General features: G+C 40.2%; 1 protein-coding gene across 1 annotated transcript in view; it reads right to left on the reverse strand.

Moving 5' to 3' along the window:
- Positions 1 to 12,665, reverse strand: part of LOC136765953 (connector enhancer of kinase suppressor of ras 3) — a 64,101-nt gene that overhangs the window by 35,741 nt on the left and 15,695 nt on the right. Inside the window, exons 2-6 of the mRNA XM_066719635.1 lie at positions 11,475 to 11,638; positions 5,669 to 5,871; positions 4,666 to 4,753; positions 1,111 to 1,152; positions 90 to 209 (exon numbers count right to left, since the gene is read on the reverse strand). Of these exons, the coding sequence (XP_066575732.1) occupies positions 90 to 209; positions 1,111 to 1,152; positions 4,666 to 4,753; positions 5,669 to 5,871; positions 11,475 to 11,638 (617 nt within the window). The remainder of the gene's footprint in view (positions 1 to 89; positions 210 to 1,110; positions 1,153 to 4,665; positions 4,754 to 5,668; positions 5,872 to 11,474; positions 11,639 to 12,665) is intronic.

The following is a 12,665-nucleotide window of genomic DNA, read 5'->3' on the forward strand; positions in this document are numbered from 1 at the left end:
GGGGGGGAAAAATAAACACACTATGTTCTGCTCATGAAAATGGGGAAAATGCAGACATGTCAATAAAGTTTGTGTAACTGTAAACTTACCAGTCCTTCCCCTGGTTTTATATCCTTGAGTTGAACCTCTTCCAGGCAGGCACACTGGCTCATGAGGTGGTCAGAGGTAGTTCTCATTGTCTGGTCACAAATACCATTCAAAACCTTTGACTGAAATGGAGACAAACACCGATTAGGAATAGCAGTAAAACAAAATAGGAAATGTAATTCCACTACATTACAACCAGATCAAAAGGAACACATGAGAGTCTTTAGGAAGCATTCTATTTTATTTTTTAATTTTAAAACTGTCTCCTAAAACATTGAAGTCTCAATTTGAAATCATACATTAAAGTCACTTCTGTCGATTTATAAACCCACGTATATGCCATTGTGCAAGTTGTCTCCTGATCACTCAGATCAGATGCACGAGTTTATCAGACAAGGACAAGAGATTATAGTGTCTATTAATTTAGTATCAATATTCACCATGAAAAGGTATAAGACATAATTTACAAGGGCATTTATTTGTTTAATGGCAACTTTAAATCTCAGTCCCGTTTCAAAGTGTCCCAGTGACTAAAGAGTCAAAGGACGACCTCACAATAACATTTGAAAATTGGTTAAAAAATTTCGATCTTTTACGATCCGACAGAATCTCTCTGCTACAGAATAGGGGCTTGTTAATGGGGGAAATGCCGCACTACTTTAATAGATCTTTATTGGCAGTAAAAGGATTTCACCTGAGTTTTGTGACTTTGAACAAGTCCTCAACACTTAATCTTTTAAGTCTGAGAGAGAGGAAGTCAAGTGTCACTGAATTATGTCTGGTTAATGTCACAAGCAGGAAGCTGTGATTAATGGTGCTACAAATTAGTCTCTCTCTGTAGGCGTTATTAACAAGAAACTAGAAAATCTATAATGTTTTGTCAGACCATTTTCTGGTTCAGGTTTCACATCTTTCCCCTTGTTCAGTCTGTGCTACAGAGCTTTGTCGATGGGTAACAAGAATCACGTTCATCACAAACAGAAGAACCATTCTCACTAAAGAGATGCAAAAGGCAATACTTACAACTTCAAGGATTTTCTCTTCCATTTCATAAACCGTACAATCCTAAAAATAAAATAAAAGGCAGAGATCAGATCTAGAGTTTAACTGGTCAGTACAAAGCTCATTAAACTAATAAACAGAATGACTCCAAGAAAGATCCAATCACTTCAGCATGATCAAAAATAAGCACAGTAAATGGAGGAGGCAATGACAGTATTTATCCATTACATCAGTAATTGATTGATACCGTTTCATTCAACAACATTTTGCGGCTGCCTGTGGCTTCGTAGGGGCCTCAACTGAAGCAACAACATACCAAACAGCTGCACAGAGAATGACAGCTGAAATTGCACACACTGTTGACAATGGCCACTGCTGATCAGCCACAGGGAAATGATACAACACCTCTGTAATCACTGAGCAGATCATGATCAAAAATAAACAGGAAAGCGATCTAGTCTCTCACAGTGTGTTACATATATCTAGGTGTTTAACTGAAAAGGCTACAGAATTAACCTCTCAATCCCACTATATTACATTATTTGCCATTTAGCAGACACTCTTATCAGGGCGAAAGAAAAGTGTGAAAGAAAAGGAATGTGCAGTTAGCCTTCTCTCCCCCCTTTGCTTGTATGACTTATGTTCTCAACTTGGCATCTGAACGACCACTGTATTGTCTAAAAGCTTACTTATTGCTCTGCTAAGTGCATTTGAGATACCATTTACTGATTATTCACATATTCAGTAACTACACTTTGGAACTAGCGTGGTGTCCTGTACCTGGAGAAAGACCAGAAGTGAAGAATTTAATAATATCACTTTAATGTCACTTTCCAAACTGAAATTCCAATAAGGAAAAAAGCTTTCAAACACTAACAGCAGTTACAGTTTGGGTGGTGCATTTTCATTCCCAGCACGATTTTTGCCGGACAAAATAAACATCTCGGCAAGAGTCTCTATTTTGTGATAGTTTGGTCGTTACAGGCAGCAGCATATGTAACAAAGCCGTTTTGTTTGCCCCTTAAAATCTGTTGTTTAGACAATTTAAGAGGGATGACCCGTGGTTTTCATATTTCCTAGCCTTGCACATTCCACTTTCAAAGAGGGAGGACTATCTGAAAGCAAATAAACTTGACATGCCACCCTATTGTTGTTTTTGTATTCACAATGTCATTTGTGAGCTTATCTATGAAAGCCATGGAAGCAGATGACAGGACAAAGTTACATTCCATTTATTTTCATCTCTCCTGCCACCAGAACAAATGGATCAGAATATCTTTTAATTAATATAAAACGTACATATAAAGAGTACATCAGTGCTTTTTCACACAACACAGTATTAATCCAGTCACCTTATGACCAGATATTGATTTACGAACACACTGAATAATATGCAGACAGCAAAATTAATAACTCACTAATAGAACAAGCTTTCATTTGATCACAATAAAATCATATTAAGGTTTAACCAAGCTTTGAATTTCTTTGTTTTGCAATGCAGTTCATGCAAAAGCATTATCCATAAGGATTATTAATTACACTCATTGACATGATGTGGCAGAAAAGATGCTATACACTATCCAACATGAATTTACATCACACTCCATGTTGTACAGGACTTTTTTTGATTTATCACAAGACAAGAATGATATGGCAAAACTTTGAGGAAAATGAGTCCAACATCTTGGCGTATGGTCTCTGAATCACATTTGGTAGTGATTTTAGAGTCTGCCATGGGCTCTTAGCTCTTTTCCAGCATCACATAAAGATGGGGTTTAAAAACAAAAGTACCAAAACCAGGAGACACCAAAGCCCTCCAGGAACTTAGATTTGAGACCCCTGCCATTAAGAGTTATCACACAATGCTTATACAGGAACCTGACCTTCATTTATTAATAATCACATTGTCCTCTCCTGTAGGTATGGAATCAATAATGGGTTTGGGAGAATCATCCGACGATGATATACACTTACAAAACAAACCCTGCTCAGCATTGATTTCCATGTGCTGAATTATTAGTCACCGTTTACTTATTCTTTCAAGTCCAGGGGCTTTTGCAACAATCAGAATCTTCTGTAATCGTACACGGCCTATACTACTTGATTATGGAAATTTAGATGACCTCTTTAACGTGTCTGCATGTCATTATAGGAGAGACGCTTCTCTCCACGATGCCAACATCATGCAACCATTTCCCTGTCACAAACACCAAGCGAGTCCCGACACACACTAACGATACTGCCATCATACATCAAATACAGCAGGACATAAATTCCAGCAGCTCGTTTTTGGGGGGTTTGGTCCATTTGGTTTGTAGTAGCTCCAACTGCGTAACCCATAGGGTGTTGTTACACCACTGTGATCTCTGACCTACTTGCCACCATTGTGTAATATCTATTGAATCGGACAAAAGGGGTTTTGTTGCTGCCTCGGGCTTTCAGACATTCTGATTCGCTCTCCTCTTTCATCCACAGTGCCCCAATACCAGTCACCTAGTTGTCAAAATTTGTCAGCAAGGCTGCCCGTCTGTAAAATTCCCTGCTTTGTTGAGGTTCGCCATTACATTGCTTTAAATACCGAGCTGGTTTTGGTGTGCACACTGTTTCCCACCTCCCCACAGTGTGTCTGTAAGGGACTCAGGGTGAGCAGATGATGGGAGTATAAATCTGCACACAGATAAAGTCAAACTTCAAACGGCCGCCAAAGGAAATTTATATTCGCCTTCCTCTCACAGGGTCAGAGCCTTCATCATAAATCTGTGACCAGGAAATAGGCAACATCAATAACTGTTCAAGTGGAATTTAATAAATACCTTACACACACACAAATTTAAAATCGACATGGCTATTTTCAGGGTTCTGTAAAGCCTTCAGGCCTTCACAAAGCATCAGATAACACATGCGTTTTTGGTAATTGAGCAGACCTTATAAATCTGATTGACAAGTGAACTATAACAAGTCCTAAATACTCACTAGATTGAGGATACAAACATCTGTGGTTTGTTTGCTAGATCACAACAAAAGGTAGAGACCTGAAAGGAGTGAATAGACCAACTACAGTCCTGGACCGTTTGCCCTGAAACACCTGTGACAACACTTTTGAAACTTCCAAGAGTGAAATTATACCTTTGTGTTTAAGATGTCAACAACAAAATAACTACTTAAACTTGTAGGGAAAAGTTAAACATGTGGCTCCTACACATAACAGCAGAAAGCATTGCCAGTTTAGACTCCATCGTGAACATATTCGAGGAAAGGAACTCAAAACATATGGGGCGAGAATAATAGACAGGAACGCTGGCCAAATTCTTTAAGGCTACCAGAGGTTTTATGAAGCAGTAAACTGGGTCTTTGATTGAAGCCTGGAGCAAAGCAAGAGGGATCTTCTCATTAGCAGGCCTAAAAACAGTACATCCTGTAGGCTGGATGCTAGTCTGAACATCTTTCCCACAGTGGTAAATGATTAAGCCACAGGCATGTCTGCCTCAATTGGAGATGAAGAGAAGGTACTACAGAGAAGGCAAAGAAGTCTGTAGGAAGTAATGATAATCCTTTAAAAAGAAAAAGCTTGCAGACCTGTTGAACTGTGGTTGTTAGATCCAGGCACAGTTGAATGATTCTGTTCTTTGTTGCGGTGAAATCGCTAATCCCTGTTAAGGGTGTCCTGCAATGAGGGGAAAAAAAATGAAAATCTCATCACGTGCTGATACACACACAGGGCAGTCACAGAGCACACAAGAGCTTTGATCTTGGCAACACAGTGCATCTGTTGCCCTGTCAGAGTCAAAAAAAGATAAACTGGGCACTTGTCCACAAAGCACAGTTTCACATCTTTTCAGGAGTTTTAGAAGGAGGGCAACACATTTGTTAACTGCAAGGGACACTAGGATTAGTATCAAAATACTCACACAGAATCAGCAAGACTGAGGAATAATGCATTGTAGCATCTTTACTAAGACCTGAACACCCTTCCACCACCATTATAGGATGGTAAAAAAAAAATGTACCCTTGTATGTTTCCCCCCCAAAAAAAGTCTGAAAAATCTAAAACTTGAATATAATCATTTGCATGGTTAATCAAACTAAGAAAAGATTCAAATTAAAAATGGATCCAAAATCAAACCCATCTTAGTTTCTAATAAACCAGCTTTATTGCTTTCACAATTTGCTTAATAAAGAAAGTCATCTAAGGACGTAATTGACATTCTGGCTAGGGGAGAGCTGTAGCTACTCGGCTTGACAGTCAAACTGCAAATCCACTTCACTCAGACAATCTGGAAACAAACCAGACTGCATCACGTTTCATTTTGCTTTCTGCGAAATTACTTGAGGGTGTAAAAACGTCTTTGGGATATGAAGTTCAGCATCTGAAGTTTGGAACAAATATTGCAACACATTTATTTAACCTCTGAAGGCCAAATCCTTCCGGTTTGACAATCAGGTTTGATTTATATTGTAGTGAAGCAGATATTAAATAACATAATGGATGATGAGATGAGAGTCAGCATTTTTCTTTTCCTATGCATGTAATTAAAAGCAGTCTTGACTTCTGTGAATTGTCTTCCAGCGAGTGCCATACCTATCGAGCCAGGCCAGGAAGGCCTTGGCGGAGCCTATGAGCTCCACGACCGAGGTGAGAAATTCGTTGGGGGGCTTGCGCGAGGTGTCACCATCATACGCGGGGCTTTTCCTCCGGCTGGCCGTGGCATTCTGGAGGTTGTTGGCCGACGCCCGCATCCTCACCACCAGGTTCTTGAGGTTGTCCGTCTCCAGGCCATAATTCTGAAATGCAAAGCGGAACACGCCGTCACTCAAACAACTCTGTGTCACCCAAAACATTCCCAGCTACCGAACTGCTTGATTTGAAAATTTTTGCAGCATAAATTCATAATCTCACATTACTATTATGATCAAGTAATTTATCAGAACCTTTACCCAAGGCAATTTACATGGTTATACAAACAATGACATCATATCCTACAAGAAAAATCTCTGCATTACAAAGGTTGTATAAGAGAAGATCAGAAAGGTCTACAGGAATAAGGAGGCACTGAAAAGTGGCAAAACACCACGCAGTCCAAAAGCTTGTGGGTAGCTCAGTCCAGCACTGTGGAGCAAAAGAAATGAAAGAGTGTGCATGCGTAGCTGGACCCCAGGACGGAAGGCATGACTAATTGAACAGTAGAAAATAAACCACTGGGGACAGAGACACACTCACGCGCATTGGGTTTGCTATCTAATCAGATGCGGGACCACCCTATAGAAAAATGTAATTGCCTGTCAATTGCTCGCAAGAAACAGGACAAAGTCCACATTCCTAACCTCATCATCTTCTCAAGGGGGATAAATTCCTCAGCACTAATGTTGGGTTACACCCTTCTCAGCACAGTTCAAACAACTCTGCAGTCCCTATATTTAAAGTTTTTGTTATTCAATGAGAATAACAATGCTCGAAGCCTGAAGAAAAGAGAATGAAATGCTTGCAAACAACCACACAAGCAGAGATGGAAAAAGTCCAAGAGAAAGGTGTTGTGGGACAATTGCCAAGATCACAAAGACATGAATCCTCTCTCCTGAGTGGAGTGACTTTGATCCACTGGAAGGTATGCAATGAATGATTTCAGCTTGGGACTGGCATTCATGTGTTGGCAATACAAAACATTTAAACTAAAGTTGATAAAAGGCACCTTATACTCTGGCAAATCTCACTTCAGGAAGTGTTGTGTTCCTGCCAAAATGCTGAGGAGCCGAGCACAGCATTCAACGAGGTTAGAGTTAATAACCTTCTTTGGGCCAGGTTTATGAACAAGATTCAGCATAAATCCCCTTAAGTATCTGTTTTACTTTGAGTATTTAGAAAGAAAAACACAACCGATTCCTACAGAGCCCATGAAGACGTCTATGGCATTTATGCATTTCTTTTGTGTCCTATGTGCTTTTCAAAAAAATACCTGCAATACGACATGTACTGTAAGTTTGGTGCATTTATTTCTATCACAGCTTAATGACTGGATTAGTTAAATGAATAGAAGGAATACTAAACACTTTCTCTATCAAAATAATTTCAAAGCAAAAACAAAAAGTTGTAAATTCCTCAGTGACACGTGCATTGTTTTCTGTTTGTTGGTATGATTCTGTGGCAATTACGTAAGGTCTTCACAGCTAGTCATCAGGAACAAATTAAGATCAAACATTCCTGACTTTTTAATCATTAACTCGGTAACCGCATATGGAGACAGACTATGGGGCAGACAGATGGTAAACCATTTTTCCACTCTAGCTAGCTGGTTTGAAACTTTGAAACTCAAATGCCTGTTTAACACGGCACAGATGAGCAGAAGAGAGCGAGACTACATCCCCTGCATCCTAGGCAGTGACTGCACTTGAGGGATGTCCAGAACTGAGGAGAACTGGAAATCAAACATCTTTAAAATAGTCCTGGCAGTCACAATATGGACTTCCTGTGCCTCTCCGAGACAGAAAGGAATACATCGCTTAATACTCCACAGAGGAAATGGCAGCAACGAAGCCATTCTTGACTTTTTCCATTTGGCGTTCAAGTGGTAACCCTGACAGGTGGGGGCTGCATCTGTTTCCTGCTTGTTAGGAGATACAGTGCAGCACATTCCACTGCGAAAGCACTAGACCACCAAGCTAGCAACACATCTTCCCTTATGAGTTCATCTCTCTCCGGTTTGGCCAGTGTTTTTTTAATGTCTATACCAGAACAGAAGCATTGCTCCCTCCCCCACCCCCCTGCCCATTCTCTAACAGGCCACTGGAAAATTGGCACCACTACACTTCAGCTGGGAGCTGGTGGTTGCAAGAGCTATTGTTCATAAGCCTTCTAGGCATGACAGAGTTATCGCATTACAAAGACTAACACCTTGCTAAGCTGCCCTCTGCGGTTCTGCCATGCACGTATTGACTGTGTGGCGGTCTTCGAAAAGCCCCACTGCCTTCGCACATCTTTCAGAGCTTACCCTGTGGACCTAGTTAACCTTATGTTGTGGGAAAGAAATCCAGTGAGCCAATAGAGACAGATGTCAAAAATAGTGCACAAACAAACAGGCCTACGTTGTACGGCACTGTTTCTACACACTCTGTACCAGAGCCAAGAAGTCACTTGAGAATTTCTGTGCTCTTTGGAATCGGCGAAAAAAAAAAAAAAAAAGGAGCTCTTGACCAACATTTCACTTCGCTTCACCCTTAAGAGGCATTCAACACGTGCGATCATCCATCTTCATTTCCCCAAAGCAATTACATTTACCCATTGATTCACAACTTGGGCTGCTGAAGTCATGCCGGTTTCCGTTGCAGTTAACGACTGAAGGGAGCACAACAGGCCGTGGGTATAAGTAACCCAATACAGTGCTGACATCATTACCTATATTGACAGTCATCTCGGGCCTCTCTCCTCTTGAAAGTTTAATTGAAACTCTGGTTTTCAAAGCCATCAGTCCACAAACAATATAACACTTTTTGCCCTACAGAAACAAGGCTTACGCAAGTCCCTGCAGTATTAAACCCAACACACGCAGGATTTATGCCAGCATTAAAGTTAATCTGCCTCTTTATCATCAACATTAATAACATATTGCTCTCCCGCAAGCATAAACAATCCTGCTCCAACTGTAATTCCACGGCATGTGTGTGGTTCACAAAATTGATCTTCAGACGCCAGGAAAGCAAAACACGCAAATCGATAATTCTTCAGGAATGAAAGTCAGGGTGTTGTATTTCGCCCCAAGATGCAGAACTCTATGATTGAGCATTTGTTCTCACTATCACACTGTGTGACCCTCGCTCAGTATTCTCTCGCAAGCATAGAAGTGTTGATCTCTCTACACTAAGACTGCCTTTTAATTGGTTAAACGTAACATAATCAGGTCTTACACATTATTAAAATGGAAACAAAAAAAGTCACAAGTCTTAAAGATTCCCATGAACTGATTAGAATGGTCTCTGCCTGGTTTGATACACATTAATTTGTGCACTCCAGCAAACATCCCAATAGCCATTCTGCTGTTAATGTCATTCAGGTCACGAAACCTCAGTGTGGCAACAGTTGGAGGTAAATGATCAATACCAAAAGTTCCTGGTGCATTTGTCTGCCGATTTGTGCAAATGAAGCCTGCCATCTAATTTACCTGTAACATGAGACAAAGAACCCCACACTCAAGCAGAGGGCTGATATTTAACATGTGATATCCATTATCCAACTTGGCCGAACATTAAAACACTGCTGTTATGGATCAAACACTATGTCAATATTGGTTTGTTTTAGTTACCCCCCCACCCCCCACCAATAGACAGCACAAGACAACATACAAGAAAAAAAAAAAATCAGCCTCGGCCTCTTTTTACAGCATTACTAGTATATGCATCGCAATCCACATAAAATATCATCTCATGATCATATGGAGTGGAAAAAAAAAAATCTTTACACATGCCACAACGATTACATCACAAGACTGAAATATTCAGACTTGAAGACCTTCATTTGAACCGGTGAGTGAGACTTGCCATTCGGGTGCCTTGTACTCCTGCAGTAGCACAGATCTTTTTCAGCCAAGTCAATTTCAATAAATTAATTAAAAATAGATAAATACACCATTTTCCTGGGCATGCTTCTGGAAATCCTCTTCCTTATTAAGCAGCAGCTAACAAATTACCCAAAGTGCTGCAATCAACACTTGTGATGAATATTTCCCATGGTATGAATCACTTAACATTCTTTCCCATAATGGCAGTGCGGTGAGGATGAACGTCTGGCCTCGATTCAACATATTTGATGGCTCACACTCTTAAAAGAAGAGGGACTGGTCTACGCCGTGTGAATTACGCAAAACCTACTTAGAAAAACATTGCTACAAGATCTCTTGAAAAGCGAAATATAAACAAGTTCATTTCAGGTCATATTTCAAGAGAAACACATAGCGCTATAGGAGAGCCTATCGTATACATCAACAGTTTAAAGCTTTAGGTTTGTTAGATGTATAAATAGCTTTAAGAGGCCAACATCTGGAAGCAATGTCTACTTCTAGAAGGAGGAGCATACTCTTGTATATATATACACAATACATTTCTCATAGCAAGTATTTTTAACCATGCAACAAAAACCCAGGGTGCTTATTCAGTCTAGTTTGAGACTTGAAATGCCATTCATGAAAAGGTTACAACTGATTAAATTGGGCAATCCCATCAAAAATTAGTAAGCCCCATACATTACATTGAATTAACAATGTAAATATCTAAAGTACCATTTAGCTTCTTGTATGGGCATTTTTCTGGTGCCATACTGGGAAGTCACAATAAGCTTACATCCGGATTCCAATCTAGACTTGAATAACAGAGGGGACAATATGAGGAAAATAAAATCCATCTGCAGAGAGAAGCTTTTCCTAAAACAAAAGCTTTGCAATCAGCCATGTGTGTTGTAGGGACAGGTCTGCTGGGGTAGGAGGATGAACCCGTTAACCAGAAATTATCCCTGATCCACACGCAGTGCATTAAGCTCTTTTCGGTTAGATCATAGTGCTTTGAACTTGACTGGTTTCCCAGTGATCGGCTGAATACAAGAAACACCAAATTTGGGTGTACAGTAGGAAGCAGGCAGCTGACCCCACATTCCAGTGCAAGTGCAGTAATCCTATAATTCTTCACCGAGCGCAGTCAGTCCCTCGGTAAGAAAGCCCTCAGATGCCACTGACGGCTCTCTTAAACAGTTCCAGACTTTTTCAGAACCGGAAGATCAGATTCAAGTTTCTCTGAACTTTCCCCCCGAACCTGCAGGAATTACTTGATTCCTGACAAGAATGGTTTACATGTTCTGCCTTCTCCCCAGTGGCTTTGTTGCATATCCTCAGTGTGAATGTTTCTGCTTCAGCGTTTTTAGTTTCATTTGTTTTTTTTTCCAACCATTTTCCCCCCTGCTTGTTAGTTCCAGCAGAAAAAATCTCTTCAAATGTATCTTTCCAAAGCTGATCATCAGCAAGGGTAGGGTGAAGAAGATTAATAATACAAATAATAACCACACTGAAATAATAAAATTCCCAAAAGATCAATATCGACTTTTGTCCAGGTATTTCTCGGCAATTAATTTTGTGTAAAAGCCTAAAGCTCATAAAACCAAGAATGGATGAAACCACTACAGACATGGTGTTGTAAGACACTGGTGTCTTCACATTGAGCTTTGAGAAGACTTTTCAGGAACAATAGTTACTGGGATACTTAATTTGAATGGTAAATCTAAGCACAAAAAAAGCATGCATACACACACACACACACACATACAAACACATGCACACACGTGACAGGATACAACAGACACCAGAATAAGAAGGAAGTGGACACTACAGGCCGTTTCTGTCCATGACACTGACCAGAGCACAGAGTAGATCTACCGCCTCCAAGACAAGCTCCTGGTGCCCAATTCTTGCCACTCGCAGCTCCTCCAGATCCTGGTGTGAAATCTTTAAGAGTTGCTCCCCGTCGATCTTCTCACGTTCAAAATTATGAACGTACTGCTGAAGGCTATCGTCCAGGCCTAGAACAACAACAATAAAAAACAGCATGAGAAACAAAACACCTTCAAGAGATCCAGTGAAACATCAACTGTCTTTGCAAGATCGTCAATATTTATATCTTAGCAGATGCCCTTACCCACTAGGGCTTACAATTGTCATCTAAGAAAACATCACCTGTGCTGCACTGGCTTGGATGTTTAAACGCATCATACAACACATGGCTATCCAGACAGAGACCACAGGACTGGTACAATGTAGACTACAAGGTTGATTAATGTAATACCAAACTCTATTGAAATCCTTGAGAAGAACATCTAAAATGAAAGTGTCTTATGATTTATGGCCTCTTGAAAGGGGGAGAAAACACAGTCCCCACCCTGGCAGAGATCAGCACTTAACGGTTATCTGATGAGGTATCATGTGGCGCAAAATTCACTTGTTTGTATAAATAATGCACTAAACCCATGCAGCAGATGTGCAGGCCTAAATAACACCCCCCGTTACACCTGACAGGCTCCGTGTTTATTTAGTGAGTTAACCAACAGATGGCCTTTCGGCATTTACTGTTGAGAAACACATTTGAACCAACTGCTAATATTTACCACCCCTGTGTTTACAGAGCCTTAGAAGCATGGCACCCAGTTTATGGTCTGAACTTTAAAAAAAGCAAAGAAACAACCAAAAATAAACAACCTTCAATTAAAAAAAAAAAAAAAAAACAGTGTGCCAGTAATCTGGAGCAGTGTTTTGTTTTAGCAGTCTCCAGTGCATGTCAGAGAGCTTGATATCAACCCAGGGAAGTCATAAACAATAAAAACAATAGATTTAAAAATACAAAAGCATCTTAATAGGTATGCTTCTCTCTCTTTCTTTCCCCTTTTTCTTATAGAAGTGAAATAGATCTTATATACAATTGTCTTAGTTGCAGCAGACCTGAAAGCGCTAGTTAAATTATACAGGAAGGGATTTTTTTTTTTTCTAGTTAGAGTAATGTAGTGCAAAGCAACCTGTCAGGGGACCAAATCTCACCAGGCAGCCCGTGCACTC

The sequence above is a fragment of the Amia ocellicauda genome, chromosome 1 (genome assembly GCF_036373705.1).
Source record: "Amia ocellicauda isolate fAmiCal2 chromosome 1, fAmiCal2.hap1, whole genome shotgun sequence".
In the NCBI taxonomy this organism is placed as follows: domain Eukaryota; kingdom Metazoa; phylum Chordata; class Actinopteri; order Amiiformes; family Amiidae; genus Amia; species Amia ocellicauda.